The sequence below is a fragment of the Giraffa tippelskirchi genome, chromosome 4 (genome assembly GCF_054371585.1).
Source record: "Giraffa tippelskirchi isolate mGirTip1 chromosome 4, T2T-mGirTip1v1.2.pri, whole genome shotgun sequence".
Lineage (NCBI taxonomy): Eukaryota > Metazoa > Chordata > Mammalia > Artiodactyla > Giraffidae > Giraffa > Giraffa tippelskirchi.
This window is the reverse complement of record NC_137278.1, coordinates 206,644,093-206,661,691: the sequence shown is the minus strand read 5'-3', so window position 1 is coordinate 206,661,691 and position 17,599 is coordinate 206,644,093. Positions and strand designations below refer to the sequence as shown.

The 17,599-nt window shown below is 50.1% G+C and overlaps 1 protein-coding gene across 4 annotated transcripts; it reads left to right on the top strand.

Annotated features, from left to right (window-relative positions):
- Window positions 1-4,513: 4,513 nt before the first annotated feature.
- Window positions 4,514-16,063, top strand: MCAT (malonyl-CoA-acyl carrier protein transacylase). Of its 4 annotated transcripts, XR_014081608.1 has the most exons (5): window positions 4,514-4,969; window positions 6,295-6,382; window positions 11,620-12,088; window positions 12,285-12,429; window positions 14,782-16,063. XR_014081608.1 is itself a non-coding variant. In XM_081587847.1 (4 exons), the coding sequence occupies exons 1-4, from the start codon at window positions 4,541-4,543 to the stop codon at window positions 15,208-15,210; spliced, it is 963 nt and encodes a 320-aa protein (XP_081443973.1). In that variant the 5' UTR covers window positions 4,514-4,540; the 3' UTR covers window positions 15,211-16,063. The 4 variants fall into 4 exon arrangements, 3 of the variants coding, with proteins under 3 accessions (XP_081443973.1, XP_081443972.1, XP_081443974.1); XM_081587847.1 differs by lacking the exon at window positions 12,285-12,429 and having other exon boundaries at window positions 4,514-4,768; window positions 11,620-11,837; XM_081587846.1 differs by lacking the exon at window positions 12,285-12,429 and having other exon boundaries at window positions 11,620-11,837.
- Window positions 16,064-17,599: the final 1,536 nt, after the last annotated feature.

Genomic DNA, 17,599 nt, shown 5'->3' with positions numbered 1-17,599 from the left:
GGGATCTTTGGCTGGCTGCTCATGATTAGAAGAAAAAGGAAAATAAGTCTATGGATGGTATATGTTGAATTAGCTTCACTATGAGTTGAACTTGGTGGTTGTTCGGTAACTTCCTGGTCTGTCGATATCCTTATTTATTTGTTAGATATTTGTTTATTTATTTTTGGCTAGGTCAGGTCTCAGTTGCAGCCTGTGAGATCTTCTGTTGTGGCACGCAGGCTCAAGGGCAGCTTTCTTCAGACAGTTACTTTCTTTTCTCATGATAGTCTCTGATTCCTATGCATTGTTGTTATTTTTTATTTTTTGTAGTTCTGCTCAGCTTAAAGAATCTTAGATTGTGGCAGCCAGGGATCCAACCATCATCCCCTGCATTGGAAGGCAGATTCTTAACCACTAGATCACCAGGGACATCCGCATCAGTATCTTTAGGATTTTCCTCTTGGACGGGTCACAGTCCCCAAAGGCCCTCCAGCTCTTGCCTGGAGGGTAGGGGTCTGGCTGCACACTTCTGGGAGCCCAGTTGGGGGGAGCATGGGTGGAGTCTCTGCATTCAGCAGTCAGTATCCACTGTTTCGGGACAGTCCTCACATTCACCCCTGTCCCTTGCTTGCCCAGCTCTTACCAGAGCTAAGAATTTGCCAGAATGAGGGAGAGCTAGAGAGAAGAAAGATATGTAGAGATCTGTCTTCTTCAAAGACACCTCCAAATAGTTCTATTTCAGCCTTTTTAACCCTTAGATCTACAAGCAGCTAATGCTGCCAGTTCCTAGGCATTTGAGAATTCTGTTGTATGAATAAGGGCTGGTTCTCAGCTCTCAGCAGTCTGCAGTCTGCTAAATCAGGTAATACTGGTCATTCTGCTTTCTAGCTGGAAGAGATTCTGTTTCTAGGACCCCCTTTCCTGTTCTCTCTGTCCCTGTGGTTTATGTCTTTAAAAGATTCCTCTTCTGCGGGTTAATGGGCTTCTGGGGATAGCGTGTCCTCTGTTCATGTCTTAACCTGAAAATCTCTTCCACATCTTTGGGGACACAGCATTGTATGGACTTACTACCATCATTAACTAATCACCTCTAGTTGGATATGCACCTCATTTCCATCTTTTCTGTGTCAAAAGCAAGGGGCCTGCGCATGTCCTAAGAGCTATGTCTTTGTGCATCTGATTCTTTTCTCAGGACAAGCTCACTTGCGAGATTTGATGATATGAGTCCACCTAGATCCTTCTCAGTCTGAGATGTGGAGTGAATGAGCACGTGTGTGTGTCCAGGGTGTGTGTGTGTGTGTGCAGGGTGTGTGTGTCCAGAGCTCCTTAGTAGAGACTGGCAGGGGAGGAAAGGGGTGTAGTTACAGGTGACTTCAGAATTAGATTCTCTCTAACCCAGTCTGGCACCACCACCCAGAAACCAGATAATCCCAGTCTCCAGTCCTTCTGTAACTAACCATCTGTCACTCAACCTTTGAGACTTTGTCTGAAAAGTGAAAGTGAAAGACACTCAGTCGTGTCTGACTCTTTGTGACCCCCATGGACTGTAGCCTACCAGGCTTCTCTGTCCATGGAATTTTCCAGGCCAGAATACTGGAGTGGGTAGCCCTTCCCTTCTCCTGAGGATCTTCCCAACCCAGGGATTCTACATGTGTAAATTGAGGATAATAATAGCACCTATTTACCATAGCGTTCAGTTCAGTTCAGTTCAGTCGCTCAGTTGTGTCTAATTCTTTGCAACCCCACGGACTGCAGCATGCCAGGCCTCCCTGTCCATTACCAACTCCCGGAGTTTACCCAAATTCATGTCCATTGAGTTGGTGATGCCATCCAACCATCTCATCCTCTGTCGTCCCCTTCTTCTCCTGCCCTCAATTTTTCCCAACATCAGGGTCTTTTCAAATGAGTCAGCTCTTCGCATGAGGTGGCCAAAGTATTGGAGTTTCAGTTTCAACATCAGTCCTTCCAATGAACACCCAGACCGATCTCCTTTAGGATGGACTAGTTAGATCTCCTTGCAGTCCAAGGGACTCGCAAGAGTGTTCTCCAACACCAGAGTTCAAAAGCATCCATGCTTCAGCACTCAGCTTTCTTTATAGTCCAACTCTCACATCCCTACATGACCACTGGAAAAAATATAACCTTGACTAGACGGACCTTTGTTGGCAAAGTAATATCTCTGCTTCTTAATATGCTATCTAGGTTGGTCATAACTTTCCTTCCAAGGAGTAATCGTCTTTTAATTTCATGGCTGCAATCACCATCTGCAGTGATTCTGGAGCCCAGAAAAATAAAGTCAGCCACTATTTCCACTGTTTCCCCATCTATTTGCCATGAAGTGATGGGACCAGATGCCATGATCTTAGTTTTCTGAATGTTGAGCTTTAAGCCAACTTTTTCACTCTCCTCTTTCACTTTCCTCAAGAGGCTCTTTAGTTCTTCTTCACTTTCTGCCATAAGGGTAGTGTCATCTGTATATCTGAGGTTATTGCTATTTCTCCCAGCAATCTTGATTCCAGCTTGTGCTTCCTCCAGCCCAGCGTTTCTCATGATGTACTCTGCATATAAGTTAAATAAGCAGGGTGACAATATACAGCCTTGACGTACTCCTTTTCCTATTTGGAACCAGTCTGTTGTTCCATGTCCAGTTCTAACTATTGCTTCCTGACCTGCATACAGGTTTCTCAAGAGGCAGGTCAGGTGGTCTGGTATTCCCACCTCTTTTAGAATTTTCCACAGTTTATTGTGATCCACACAGTCAAAGGCTTTGGCATAGTCAATAAAGCAGAAATAGATGTTTTTATGGAACTCTCTTGCTTTTTCAATGATCCAGCGGATGTTGGCAATTTGATCTTTGGTTCCTCTGCCTTTTCTAAAACCAGCTTGAACATCTGGAAGTTCACGGTTCACGTATTGCTGGAGCCTGGCTTGGAGAATTTTGAGCATTACTTTCTAACATGTGAGATGAGTGCAATTGTGCGGTATTTTGAGCATTCTTTGGCATTGCCTTTCTTTGGGATTGGAATGAAAACTGACCTTTTCCAGTCCTGTGGCCACTGCTGAGTTTTCCAAGTTTGCTGGCATATTGAGTGCAGCACTTTCACAGCATCACCTTTTAGTATTTGAAACAGCTCAACTGGAATTTCATCACCTCCACTAGCTTTGTTCGTAGTGATGCTTGCTAAGGCCCACTTGACTTCACATTCCAGGATGTCTGGCTCTAAATGAGTGATCACACCATCGAGATTATCTGGGTCGTGAAAATCATTTTTGTACATTTCTTCTGTATATTCTTGTTACCTCTTCTTCTTAATATCTTCTGCTTCTCTTAGGTCCACACCATTTCTGTCCTTTATTGAGCCCATCCTTGCATGAAATGTTCCCTTGGTATCTCTAATTTTCTTGAAGAGCTCTCTAGTCTTTCCCACTCTATAGTTTTCCTCTATTTCTTTGCACTGATCACTGAGGAAGGCTTTCTTATCTCTCCTTGCTATTCTTTGGAGCTCTGCATTCAAATGGGAATATCTTTCCTTTTCTCCTTTGCTTTTCGCTTCTTTTCTCTTCCCAGCTATCTGTAAGGCCTCCTCAGACAGCCATTTTGCTTTTTTGCATTCTTTTTCTTGGGGATGGTCTTGATCCCTATCTCCTGTACAATGTCACCAACCTCCATCCATAGTTCATCAGGCACTCTATCTATCAGATCTAATCTCTTGAATCTATTTCTCACTTCCACTGTATAATCATAAGGGATTTGATTTAGGTCATACCTGACGGTCTAGTGGTTTTCCCTACTTTCTTCAATTTAAGTCTGAATTTGGCAATAAGGAGTTCATGATCTGAGCCACAGTCAGCTCCTGGTCTTGTTTTTGCTGACTGTATAGAGCTTCTCCATCTTTGGCTGCAAAGAATATAATCAATCTGATTTCGGTGTTGACCATCTGGTGATGTCCATGTGTAGGGTCTTCTCTTGTGTTGTTGGAAGAGGGTGATTGCTATGATTAGTACGTTCTCTCTAACCCTAACCCTAATCCTAACCCTTTGCCCTGCTTCATTCCGTACTCCAGGGCCAAAGTAACCATAGCGTTACTGAGAGGAATTAAAACAGGCTAATATCTGAAAAATATCCAGGGCTCTGTTCAATGTAACAAATGTTTGCTGAAAGCTTACAGTGTGTCTGGGCTGTAGGAATTATTAATATAAAAGAGAGCAAGCACTGGGGTTAATCACATACAATAAAGAACAAAGCGTTTCAAGCACTTTACCACCACTAGGTTGAATATTACATTGCGTTAAGTTGCTTAGCCCATAAATGTTTCCGAGGGCTCAGGGTGCGGTGTAGTGTTTTCTTCTTTCCCGCGCAGGTTTAAATAAGCTCGTGCCCCACGGGTCCCCAGAGCCCCGTCACCAGCTTCAGAGCCTGGGCGGGAACTGGTACCCGCGGAACCTTTCTCCCCGCGGGTGCCTCGGCCCGCCCGGCGGGAAATACGTCAAGGACCCGCCGCGCCGCCGGAAGTCGGGCCTCGGTTGCCCCGGTGACGCGCGTGGGCCGGGTTTCCTCACCATGGGCGTCTGGGTCGCGCGGGCCGCACGGGCCTGGGCCCGGAGCGGGAGCGGCCGCCGCGGCTCCTCTAACTGCCCGCGGCCTCCGCCGGCTGCTGTGGACGTGGCGACGCTGCTGCGAGAGGCGACCGTGGCGGACGGAGAGTCCCGGGACGCGGAGGCGGCGCCGGGACGGCGGGAGCCGGGCCAGTGCTCGGTGCTGCTCTTCCCCGGCCAGGGCAGCCAGATGGTGGGCATGGGCCGCGGGCTGCTCCGCTACCCGCGCGTCCGCGAGCTTTACGACGCCGCCCGCCGCGTGCTTGGCTACGACCTACTGGAGCTGAGCTTGCACGGGCCGCGGGAGGTCCTGGACCGCACCGTGCACTGCCAGCCCGCCGTCTTCGTGGCTTCGCTGGCCGCCGTGGAGAAACTGCATCACCTGCAACCCGCTGTGAGGCCCGGGGCTCCCTCCTGCTGGGCTCCCCGCGTCCGACTTTGGTTTGGCAGGTCCTTCCTGAGGTCCCACCTGTGCCAGGCGCTGTTGGAAGCGCAGGAGATAAACTGGCGTGAGCAAAACGAGGATCAGTGCTTGCGTATTAGGGCAGGGAGATAGATCAGTTCAGTTCAGTAGCTCAGTTGTGTCCGACTCTTTGCAACCCCATGGACTGCAGCACGCCAGGCCTCCCCAAACTCATGTCTATCGCGTCGGTGATGCCAGCCAACCAATCTCATCCTCTGTGGTCTCCTTCTCCTCCCGCCTTCAATCTTTCCCAGCATCAGGGTCTTTTCCAATGAGTCAGTTCTTCGCATCAGGTGGCCAGAGCATTGGAGTTTCAGCTTCAACATCAGTCCTTCCAATAAATATTCAGGGCTGATTTCCTTTAGGATGGACTGGTTGGATCTCCTTGCAGGGAGATAGATAACAGAGAATAAAATATACTGTGAAAATTGCCTAGTGTGTAAAGGGAGTGAAGGGCCAGGTTTCGATTGTAAGTGATCCTTAATCATTTAATGAATTACTAAACGGTTTTGGAAAGATGAACCTTCTTTCATGAGGGGTTGTTGAGATGAAAGTATTCCTTCACTTGAAGTTGTGGGATGATTTAATATCAAAACATGTTAAGACAGAACTTTACCCCATTTCATCCTCCTCACCACAGCCTTGTGAGGTTGGTAGCATTATTTTATGGATGGGGAAAGAGGATGGCAGAGATCGTAATTAGCTTAAGGGGTCCTGTGAAGTCTTGATAATAACATTCATCCAGTGTTTATCCTGGTCCAGGTCTGTGCTGAGCGATTTAGAGGCCTTATCTCCATGTAATTCTCTCTTAGCAACCCTGTAGGGGTAGGTTGTGCTCTGCCCATTTCACAGATGAGATAACTGAGGCAAGGAGGTTAGGGAACTCTCCCAGCCTAAGCATCAAATCCTGCTCTCTGTGACTCTGAAGGTCATGCGCTTAACATCTGTAGTGCCCTCTGTCTCCATCGGTCTGAGAGGCAGAAGCAGGAGAATCCAGAGCCCTGGGTTGGAGTCACAGCTGAACCACGGAGTCCAACGGCAGGGTTTGACCTCTCTCACCAGGGAAGTTCCTCATCAGTAAAGGGCTGGTCAGTGATGGTCGAGGCCACTTCAGTGTGTCGTCCTCTAGCTGGAGCACCAGGCCAGCAGAACCTGGCTCACTGAGCCACTGAACACCGTCAGCTCGAAAGTGCAGAGCCCCAGACTGAATTCCCCTGAGAATTTGGCCTCATGTTCTTCTGCCTCTGTCCCTGCAGGTTATTGAGAACTGTGTTGCTGCTGCTGGATTCAGTGTCGGAGAATTTGCAGCCCTAGTGTTTGCTGGAGCCATGGAATTCTCTGAAGGTACTCGGGAAGGGGGTTGATTTTATGCACGAGGTGTTGTCTTGCTGGGCTCACTGAGGACAAGGGGCACTGCCAGAAACAATTCTGACCTACTCAGGGGTCAGAGAAGGGGACACATGGGTGGGGATGACAGTGGGACCTGAGGACCAGACTTCACCTGATTTTTAAGCTTGAAGGATTCATCAGGGAATTTCTTTCTCCTTGTAGTTTTGTGAAAGCATCTTGCTTTTCTGTCTGTCCCACTGTTCCTGTGCATTCTTAGTCCACTCATGTATCTCCAGTGCCTGTCATGTGGTAGACGCTCAGTAGATGCTCATTAAGTGAAAGAGAATAAATCAGTGTTTGATCTTGAGATTAGTTTCATTTCTTAAGGTTTTTGTGTGTAAACAGGTAAACATTTTGCTTATAGTTAAGTACAAAGGACTTGAATAGACATGTCTCTAAAGACCTACAAAGAACCAATGAGTACATAACAAGATGTGCAACATCACCAATCATTCAGTTCAGTTAAGTTGCTCAGTCATGTCCAACTCTTTGTGACCCCGTGGACTGTAGCATGCCAGGCTTCCCTGTTCATCATGAACTCCTGGAACTTACTCAAAGTCAAACTCATGTCCATCGAGTCAGTGATGCCATCCAACCGTCTCATCCTCTGTCGTCCCCTTCTCCCGCCTTCAATCTTTCCCAGCATCAAGGTCTTTTCCAATGAGTCAGTTCTTCGCATGAGGTGGCCAAAGTATTGGAGTTTCAGCTTCAACATCAGTCCTTCCAATGAACACCCAGGACTGATCTCCTTTAGGATGGACTGGTTGGATCTCCTTGCAGTCCAAGGGACTCTCAAGAGTCTTCTCCAACACCACAGCTCAAAAGCATCCATTCTTCTGTGCTCAGCTTTCTTTATAGTCCAGCTCTCACATCCATACATGACTACTGGAAAAACCATAGCCTTGACTAGATGGACCTTTGTTGGCAAAGTAGTGTCTCTGCTTTTTAATATGCTGTTTAGGTTGGTCATCGCTTTTCTTCATAGGAGCAAGTGTCTTTTAATTTCATGGCTTCAGTCACCATCTGCAGTGATTTTGGAGCCCAGGAAAATAAAGTCTGTCACCGTTTCCATTGTTTCACCATCTATTTGCCATCAAGTGATGGGACTGGATGCCATGATGTTAGTTTTCTGAATGTTGAGTTTTAAGCCAACTTTTTCACTCTCCTCTTTCACTTTCATCAAGAGGCTCTTTAGTTCTTTTTCGCTTTCTGCCGTAAGTGTGGTGTCATACGCATATCTGAGGTTATTGCTATTTCTCCCAGAAATCTTGATTCCAGCTTGTGCTTCATCCAGCTTGGCATTTTGCATGATGTACTCTGCATATAAGTTAAAGAAGCAAAGGGACAATATAAGCCTTGACATACTCCTTTCCCAATTTGGAACCAGTCTGTTGTTCCATGTCTGGTTCTAACTGTTGCTGCTTGACCTGCATACACATTTCTCAGGAGGCAGGTCAGGTGGTCTGGTATTCCATTTCTTTAAGAATTTTCCACAGTTTGTTGGAAAGACTAGAGATCCCTTCAAGAAAATTAGAGATACCAAGGGAACGTTTTATGCAAAGATGGGAGCAATAAAGAACAGAAATGGTATGAACCTAACAGAAGCAGAAGATATTAAGGAGAGGTGGCAAGAATACACAGAACAACTATACAGAAAAGATGTTCATGACCCAGATAATCATGATGGTGTGATCACTCACCTAGAGGCAGACATCCTGGAATGTGAGGTCAAGTGGGCCTTAGGAAGCATCACTATGAACAAAGCTAGTGGAAGTGATGGAATTCCAGCTGCGTTATTTCAAATCCTAAAAGATGATGCTGTGAAAGTGCTGCACTCAATATGCCAGCAAACTTGGAAAACTCAGCAGTGGCCACAGGAGTGGAAAAGGTCAGTTTTCATTCCACTCCCAAAGAGAGGCAATGCCAAAGAATGCTCAAACTACCACACAATTGCACTCATCTCAAACGCTAGTAAAGTAATGCTCAAACTTCTCCATGCCAGGCTTCAACAGTACGTAAACCATGAACTTCCAGATGCTCAAGCTGGATTTAGAAAAGGGAGAGGAACCAGAGATCAAATTGCCAACATCCATTGGATCATTGAAAAAGCAAGAGAGTTCCAGAAAAACAACTACTTCTGTTTTATTGACTATCCCAAAGCCTTTGACTGTGTGGATCACAACAAACTGTAGAAAATTCTTAAAAGAGATGGGAATACCAGACCACCGATCATTAGGGAAATGCAAATCAAAACCACAGTGAGGTACCACTTCATGCCCACCAGGATGGCTTTAATTTAAAAAGCAAGAGGAATATAGTAAGTGTTGGCAAGGACGTAGGAACCTCACACACTGATGAAATATAAAGCAGTGCAGCCATTGTGGAAAACAGTTTGGTGGGATCCTCAAGTGAAACATAGAATTGCTGTGTGACCCAGTAGTTCTGCTCACAGGTCTGTACCTAAGAAGTCAAAACACATGTCCACGCTGGAAAACTTGTACACAGATGTTTGTAACAGCATTATTCATATTCATTTCCAAAAGGTAGAAATGATCCAGATGTCCATAATCAGATGAGTGGATAAACAAATTGTGGTAGATCGATCCAGTGGAATATTATTCAGCCATAAAAAGAAATAAAATACTGATGTGGCAGCATGGATGGACATCAGAAACATGCTAGTGACAGAAGCCAGACACAAAACTCACTTGTTTTTATGTGGAATGTCCGGAATGCATAAGTTCGTAGAGACGACTGACTGGAGGTTACTGGGGGTGAGGGAAGGAGCAGTGGAGAGTGGTCGCTCGGTGGGTATGGGGTGTTTGTGGGCTGATGGAAAGGGTTTTTTTGGCCGTGCCGGGTCTTGGTTGTGCACACGGGCTTCTCTCTAGTTGTGGCGCACAGGCTTCTCACGCTGCAGAGGACTGGCCCTAGAGTGTGGGCTCAGTAGTTGCTGCGTACAAGCCTAGCTGCCCGGCAGCATGGGGAGTCTTCCCAGACCAGGCATTGAACCTGTGTCCCAGCATATGCTGGTGGATCCTTAACCACTGGACCACCAGGAAAGTCCTGTACATTCTGAATATAACAAATATCGCTGCATTTATGCACTTAAAACTGGTTATATTTTATGTGAATTTCACCTCTTTTTTTAAAAAAGCATTATAGAAAGAAAGCCTGGTCAAGAAAGTGAAAAGATTTTTCATATTTCTACATCCTAATAAAGATATTTTATAGAAATATAGTTTAAAGTGTACATGATTTGCGGAATTATTGACGTGTTTTTTCGCTTGACCATGTGCAGTTATTTAATGCCTGCTTGGGAAGGTCTCCACATTCCTGTGTGTTCTCTCCTGCCTCCTAACACAGGGCTTACTGTGTTTGCTCCATAGTTCTGCTTGCGTAAGGGGCTAAACCTCCAGCACAGACATATGCAGTGCTGGGTGAGTGAAGGTGTGTTGAGAGAATGGGTGCAGGGTTTGTTCCTCTGATCTTGTTGTCCCATCAAACCCTGGACTCGTCCCTTAACTGCTTCTTGGTCTGGTCATCTCCTCCCCACCAGGGAGCAGGCCCAGGACCAGGGCGATGCTATCCAGTAATTGCAGTCCATTCTTTTTTCTTCAGTTTTTACTGAAGTATAGTGAATTTACAGTGTTGTGTCAATTTCTGCTCTTCAGTGAAGTGATTCAGTTATACATATATACCTTTTCATCTTCATTTACATTATGGCTTATCACAGGATATTGAGTATATGTCCCCGTGCAGAATAGTTTGCGTCTGCAAACCCCAAACTCTCAGTCCTCTCCTCCCCCACCTCCCCTCCCCCTTGGCAGCCACAAGTAGTCTGTTCTCTGTATCTGAGTCCGTTTCTGAGGCATGTTTGTTTGCTTTGGGGCTTTTTTAGTTGCTGTTTTCATATTTTATGTATGTGTTCTTGGCTGCGTCGGCTCTTTGTTATAGGGCGTGAGCTTCTCTCTAGTTGTGGCTTAGTTGCCCCGCGGCATATAGAATCCTAGTTCCCCTACCAGGGCTCAAACCCGTGTCCCCAGCATTGAAAGGCAAAGGCTTAACCACTGGCTCATCAGAGAAGTCCCCCTGTGTCGTATTTTAGATTCCGCGTGTAACTGATATACGGTGTTTGTCTTTTTGACTCACTTCCCTTGGTGTGATAAGCTCCTGGTTCATCCATGGTGCTGCGGATGGCTTTATTTCACTCTCTTTAACGGCTGAGTGATGTTCCGTTGTATATATACGCACCACATCCTCTTTATCCGTTCACCTGTGGACACTGAGGTTGTTTCCGTGCCTTGGCTGTTGTGAATGGTGTTCAGTCCGTTCTCACGTCACGATCACGGGAGCTGCCTCCCCGGGCACACAGCCCCGTCCTCCCACTTCACACTTGAGCCGCACTGAGCTGGGAGCCCTGCTTTCTAGCTCGTCTGCCTTGCCAGTGTTGAGCTCTCCAGTGAGGGCAGTAATGCTTGATTTACGATAATTGTGTTATTAAAATTCATATACTCGTTCGTACTTTGTACATCATTCCAAGCATCTAAAGGTTCTTATTATTTTCCTTGTTCAGCACCATTTCGCTGAAATAATTTGTAGTTCCCAGTTTTCACTACAGTTCAGGCAGCCTAGCTATTATTATCCTCATTGTGCTACCTAACATTTGACCTGGAAGGAGGTCATGACTTCCCTTAAGCAATGCAGCTCAAAGTCTCTTCCTTTCCACTCTGTGCCAGGGTTTCTCAACAGCACTATTGACATTTTGGACCAGATGATTCTTACTTGGGGGGGCTGTTTATTGTAGGCTGTTGAACAGCATCCCTGGCCTGTGCCCACCAGATGCCAGTAGCACCCCTCACCACCCCGATGATCAAAAGCTGTTTCCAGACACCGCCCTGGGGGTGAAATCACCCTGGTTAAGAACCACCATCCTGTACCAGCCAGCTGTAAGGCAGGAAGCTCCGTGGGTTCATTTGTATTGTGCCAGGGACTGTGCCTTGCTCTTTGACGATTGGGGGACCATCTCTGTGCAGCTCAGGTCCTTAGCGCGGCGGCTTGTGCACTGGTGATGGATACCGATACCAGTGTCTCCAACGCACAGTGTGGAATCTGTGCATTGTTTCTCAGGTCTGGGCTTCCCTTCTCAATTACATGCCCTGATTTTGCCAAATGCACTTCTCTTCGCGTAGGTCTGTACGCAGTGAAAATTCGAGCCGAGGCCATGCAGGAAGCCTCGGAAGCCGTCCCCAGTGGTATGTTGTCTGTCCTCGGCCAGCGTCAGTCCAGGTTCGCCGTCGCCTGTCTGGAAGCCCAGGAACACTGCAAGACTCGGGGCATAGAGAGCCCCGTGTGCGAGGTGTCCAACTACCTGTTTCCTGACTGCAGGGTGATCTCAGGACACCTGGAGGTTGGTGTTGACGGGGGCAGCCTTCCTAGAACCCAGTCCGGTGTGGAAGGTGGGAGTTGCTCCGCACCCGGGAGCCTGCCGCGCCTAATGGGCGCTCTGCCCGGCCCTGGTCCTTGGGAATGTTTGAGGGCCAGCGTGTCTGTGGTGAGGCGAGCGCTCCAGAGGGAGGCTGGGTACTGTCCCCACTCCGCCACATACTCCAGTGATGAAGGAAGACGGGACCCTGGGCAAATCCCCAGCCCAAGTGGAAGGTAAAGGGGCTGAACCAGGTCATCTGCAGGGCCTCCCTGTGATACGCTCTGGCCTCCTTGCAGCCTCTCGTCCCCTCGCTTCCTCAGAGGAGCAGCTGTCTCCTGCTGGGTTGCTCTGCTTTTCCTGAGGTGTCTGTTTTTGCACCCTTTCCTCTGTCCATCCTTCCACTCACTGCTGACATCCTTTCTCGGACAGAGGACAGACGGATCAGCCAGGGTTCCTGCCGTCAAAGGAAGGCTGGCTGTGAATGGAAGACTCCAGGTTTTGGGACACCATAGGGGTGCCCAAGGAGGCCCAAGGATGGCCCAAGGAGGCGGCCCCAGGAGGCCCTGCGCCACAGGTGGGGTTGCCAAGAGCAGGGGAATTCCAGGCCAAGAGGCATCCCAAATGGAAGGGGCGGTTCTGTGCCGTGTGCCCAGCCGGGCCCCGGGGGGTGCAGAAGTCAGGCCCGGTGCTGCCCCATCTTGGCTCAGCTCACCCAGTCCTCACGGCCGGTCCTGTGCCCTGAGCATGGCAGCTTAGCTGCAGGAAGCTGAAGCAGAGGGGCCAGTGCCCGTGATGGTAGAGGCGGGAGGAGGGCTCACATCTGTTCTCCACTCGACTGTGCTGGGCTCATCCCCTCGGTAAGGCCTTGCCAGTCGGTGTACAGGGGTCCGTCTGTATCTCCTCTGAATCAGGGAGAGCCAGCGGGTTCCTCCTGGGGCCGTTCTGAGATGACGGGAAGATCAGCTGCAGTGGCCCCAAGCTCATCACGGAGCTGGCTGCTCATTCCCATTAGTAGCCTTGGAAGGAAGCCCGGAAGTGGGCCAGGAGGGGCAGGCGTCTCCCTCCCAGGCTTCCAGACAGGTGGGCATCAGTCCAGGTGGCATCTCCCGGGCTCCCCAGGTTCAGCCTCTTGGTGCCGTGGGAAGTGCTGTAGCAAAGAGCTCAGGTGCGGGCAGGTCACCCGGGCCACAGAGCCCTTCCCGATGGTGGATGTGGAACAACCTGCCCTCTGCTAGACCCGGGCCTGGGCTGAGCGCCAGCCACAAGAGCCTCTGGACCCTAGGACTGTGGCCTTGACTCCTGGAACTCGAGTGGAGTGAGTCCAGAGACTTCCCCTGGGAAGACTTAGACCCCAGCAGTGATGCAGGAAGTGCCACTGAGTAGCTGTCTCCATAGAGGCCAGTGATCAGACAGCTGCAGACAAGGTGGGAAGGGCTTGGGCTGTGGAGTCCAAGAGGCCTCTGTTGAGAGAGGCACCGGAGGCGCGTCCCTCGGGGTGATGGAGACGGATGGAGTGAGGTCTTGGGCGTGAAGCACCAGGTCAGGCTGGACTCTGCTGCGGTGACGGCCCAGACCCCTCTGTGCTGCCCACACGCGTGCATCACCCTCCATGACGGTTTGCTGTGCCGGACTCTGCTCCACGTGATTTTTGCCCCAGGACTCAGACAGCTAAGTGACCTTGGTGTGGAATAGACAGACTCAGGGCACAGGCTAATGATCTGTGATGAGCCACGGGCTGCACTGGCCATGCCTGGGCACAGGCTACACTCCTGCAGGGCGGGGCCCATGGAGCGGGCCAAGCGAGCACCATCCAACCGAAAATATTAACCCCTCCTCCCCTTTCGGGGCCCAGAGAGCTACCCTGCTCTGTTTTTTCATGTCACCAATCCCAGGGTTTGGTGACAGGCAGGAAATGCTGACCCTTCTATAGGGCTTGTATACCAGGCATAATTCTTATTGTAGTCCTGAGATAACTACTGTTATCCCCATCTTACAGGTGAGAAAACTGAGGCAGAGACGGGTAAAGCAAAATTTCCCAAGGTCATTCAACTACCGTGACTTTCTTTGAGTCTTCATAAGCAGCTGGCCCAGCTTCTGAGCAGGCCATGGGTGGCGTCAGGTTGGAGGGACGCAGCAGACGTGTTAGTGTCTAGGAAGCCCTTTGCTGAATCCCAGGGAAGGGCTGTCAGGGTCATAGGCCTTGGGCTGTGTCCTGAGGGCACAGGATCTCTTAAGAATATACACTGTTTCAAAGATATTTGCCAAGTATGTTGTCTGCAAGTGGTTCTGAGACTGGGCCTGTTAGTCCCAGAGGCCCCTCTGAACGGGGGAGCCTTGAGGGGGTGGCTTCGGGCTGCGGCGAAGGAGAGCTTTGGTCTTCTCTAGAGAAACCCCAGATGAGAGCTTTCAGACCTTGGATTGTGAGAAGAGACTTGGAGCCTCCTGAATTGTCATCTTGAAGGTTATGGAGTAACAAGGAAACAGGCTTAAACAGTTATGAAGAGTAGCAGGACTAGATAGCGCTTTTTGGTGTATCAGATCCTTTCACACCTCCTGTCTAGTCACTTCCCAGCAGTCTTATGAAGTAGATGAAACTGTGCTCAGTTCATGGATGGAATGAAAGAAGTTCAGACTTGCCTGGGGCCACCGAGCCAGTGAGTGACGGTGCTGGGACAGGACTGCGTTTCCCAGCCTCGGCTCTCTTTCAGGCATAGGGTGGTCACCTGCCCAGGCAGGTCATGCGAATGGTCAGAAGGGCTTCCGGGACACCGGCTTGGCATCTGTGCAGGGTGAAATACACACGCGGGTGTGCAGAGATACGCATATTCTCTGCAGAGGACTGATGACTTCGGTCAGTGGTGAGCGCCTTGCTGTGTTTTCTTCCCCTAGGATTCGCTGGCTTACACCTCCCTTCTTGTTTCTTCAGGCTCTGCAGTTTCTCCAGAAGAATTCCTCTAAGTATCACTTCAGGCGCACCAAGATGTTGCCGGTCAGCGGTGGGTTCCATACCCGCCTCATGGAGCCGGCCGTGGAGCCCCTGGCGCGGGTGCTAAAGGCCATCGATGTCAAGAAGCCCCTGGTTTGCGTGCACTCGAACGTCGATGGGAACAGATACATGCATCCCAAACACATCCAGAAACTGCTGGTGCAGCAGGTGGTCTCCCCGGTGAAGTGGGAGCAGACGATGCACGCCATATACGAGAGGAAGAAGGGCACCGCGTTCCCCCAGACGTTCGAGGTGGGACCTGGGAAGCAGCTGGGCACCATTCTGAAGAGCTGTAACCTGCAGGCCTGGAGGTCCTACAGTCACGTGGAGGTGCTGGAGGCCGGCGAGGACCCAGAGCAGCCCCTGTAGGGCCTCCCGCGGACCTTGGCGTGGACGGGCTGTAGCCGAGGAGGACTCGGGCTCCGGGGCGCAGAGCCCAGCCCGGCCTTCCTGTCAGGCCGCCGCCTCCACGTGAGCAGGAGGGTAGTGTGCTTTGAATGCCCCGTGGAAAGCACTAAAAACGAGTGTTTCTTCACACGCCCGTGTCCATCTCTCCCCCGCCTTGAAACATGTCTGAGTGCTGGGGAGCTGCAGCTGTGCTGGTTCTGTGAAGACCCGTGGGTTCCAGCCCCGCCTCCTGGGCAGACCAGGTTGCCTCCCCAGGCCCCAGGCGGCTCCTCCGTAGGCAGGAGTGTTCTGAGGCCCGGGAAGGCCTGGCCCGCTGCCGTGTGGGCGCTGTGGGCCAGTGGCTTGAGGCTAGCGCCAGACACCCTCCTTTGCTGGCCCAGCCTCCCCTGGACACGATGCAGCCAGAACTTGAGCTCCTTTGCCCCAGAATCCAAAGGGCTTTAGGACCCAGTGGGCCTTGGCAGCCATTCTGTCCCCATCACTCAACAGTTGGGAGACAGAGCCCCATATGTTTACTTACCCAACAGAAAGCCTCGAGTGCCTACTGTATGCCAGGGAGCGGGTGGCCTCTGCCTCGGTGGGGAGGAAGGTCCTTTAGCAAGGCGGGAGCGGCTTGGGGAGGGCGGCTGGGGGCCCTGCGTCCCCCCCCACCCCCACGTCACCCCTTCCGACTGCAGTCAGAGTGCCTGCTGTGTGCCCAGGCTGAGTCCAGCTCGGGCCCGCCCTCCGAGCTTACCCTCAGCCTGCTCCACGCCGGGAGCACAGCGCAGGGGCCCCGCTCCTAACATCAGTATTAAATGTGGTCAGTTCTCAACTTCTGGGGTGGTTTTTTCATTACACAGTGATAGCGGGAAAATCTCACTGGGGATGAAATGTCTGAACTCGCCTTTAAATGTCACTGTCGTGTAGGCATACGTCAAATCCTGGGTAGGGTTTCTCTTTTTTAATTAATTGAAGTCTAGTTAATCTGCACTGTTGTATTAATTTCTGGTGTACAGCCAAGTGATTCAGTTCTATATATACATTCTTTTTCATACTGCTTTCCATTATGGTTTAATCCCAGGATAACTGAATATCGTTCCTGGTGCTGTACCGTGCAATCTATGGTTTATCTAGTTTATGTGTAGTACTTTGTATCTGTGAACCCCAAGCTCCTAAGGGTCTCTCATTTTTAATTCTGTGGTTCTCAATTAGAGTGCTGTTAGCCTTTGAGCAGAACCAGTCTTCACTGTGTGGGACTGTAGCGTGCTCATGGGCTGCTGTCCTGGCCCCTAGCCATTCCATGCCAGTTGCATTTCTGGGCATTGTGACCCCAGACACGCCCACCCGTGTCCACAGCCCACAGCCCTCCCACGGCTGAGAATCACTGTGGCAGATCCTTGTTTCACCAAGGCCTAGGTTTGCATGCTCTTTGGAGCACAATGAAGAACTATTTCTTCAAGCTTTGTTTTATTCAGTTCAGTTCAGTCGCTCAGTCATGTCCAACTCGTTGCGACCCCATGGACTGCAGCATGCCAGGCCTTCCTGTCCATCACCAACTCCTGGAGTTTACTCAAATTCATGTCCATTGAGTCAGTGATGCCATCCAGCCATCTCATCCTCTGTCATCCCCTTCTCCTCCTGCCCTCAATCTTTCCCAGCATCAGGGTCTTTTCCAGAGTCAGTTCTTCACATCAGGTGGCCGAAGTACTGGAGTTTCAGCTTCAGCATCAGTCCTTCCAATGAATATTCAGGACTGATCTCCCTTAGGATGGACTGGTTGGATCTCCTTTGCTTTATTAGAGAATTTCAAATCTTCACAAAGAACTTTGTTAGTTTGTATTTTATTTATTTTATTTTTGGCCGTGCCGGGTCTTCATTGCTGCACAGGCTTTCTCTAGTTGCCATGAAAGGGGACTACTCTCTAGTTGCGGTGTGTGGGCTTCTCATTGTGGGGGCTTCTCTTGTTGGGGAGCACAGGCTCTAAGATAAGAGGGCGTGGGCTCAGGAGTTGTGGCATGTGGGGTCTTCCCAGAGCAGGGATCAAACCCATCTCCTGCACTGGCAGGCAGATTGTTTACCACTGAGCCCGCAGGGAGGCAGATTGTTTACCACTGAGCCCGCAGGGAAGCCCTCGTTACTTTGTAAACAATTGCTGAGTCTGCTGGAGCCCCCTTGGCTGAGAGCTTTCAGTAACAGGCAGCCTGGGAGAACAAGCCATCTCCGCGGGCGCAGGCATCTGGCTGCGCCTCAGGCAGCTCTGAGAAGCACAGGCCCACGGGTGGGTGGCAGAGGGTGGGCCATCCCGGCTGCAGGCCTCACTGCTCTCTGTCTCAGGGGCCGCACAGTAGGAAGGAACTCGCGGGGGCAG

Coding starts and splice junctions, on each gene's coding strand:
- MCAT (XM_081587846.1), top strand. CDS start 4,541: ATGGGCGTCTGGGTCGCGCGGGCCGCACGGGCCTGGGCCCGGAGCGGG. Junction 4,970..6,294: donor TGCATCACCTGCAACCCGCT/GTGAGGCCCGGG, acceptor CTGTCCCTGCAG/GTTATTGAGAACTGTGTTGC. Junction 6,383..11,619: donor AGCCATGGAATTCTCTGAAG/GTACTCGGGAAG, acceptor CTCTTCGCGTAG/GTCTGTACGCAGTGAAAATT.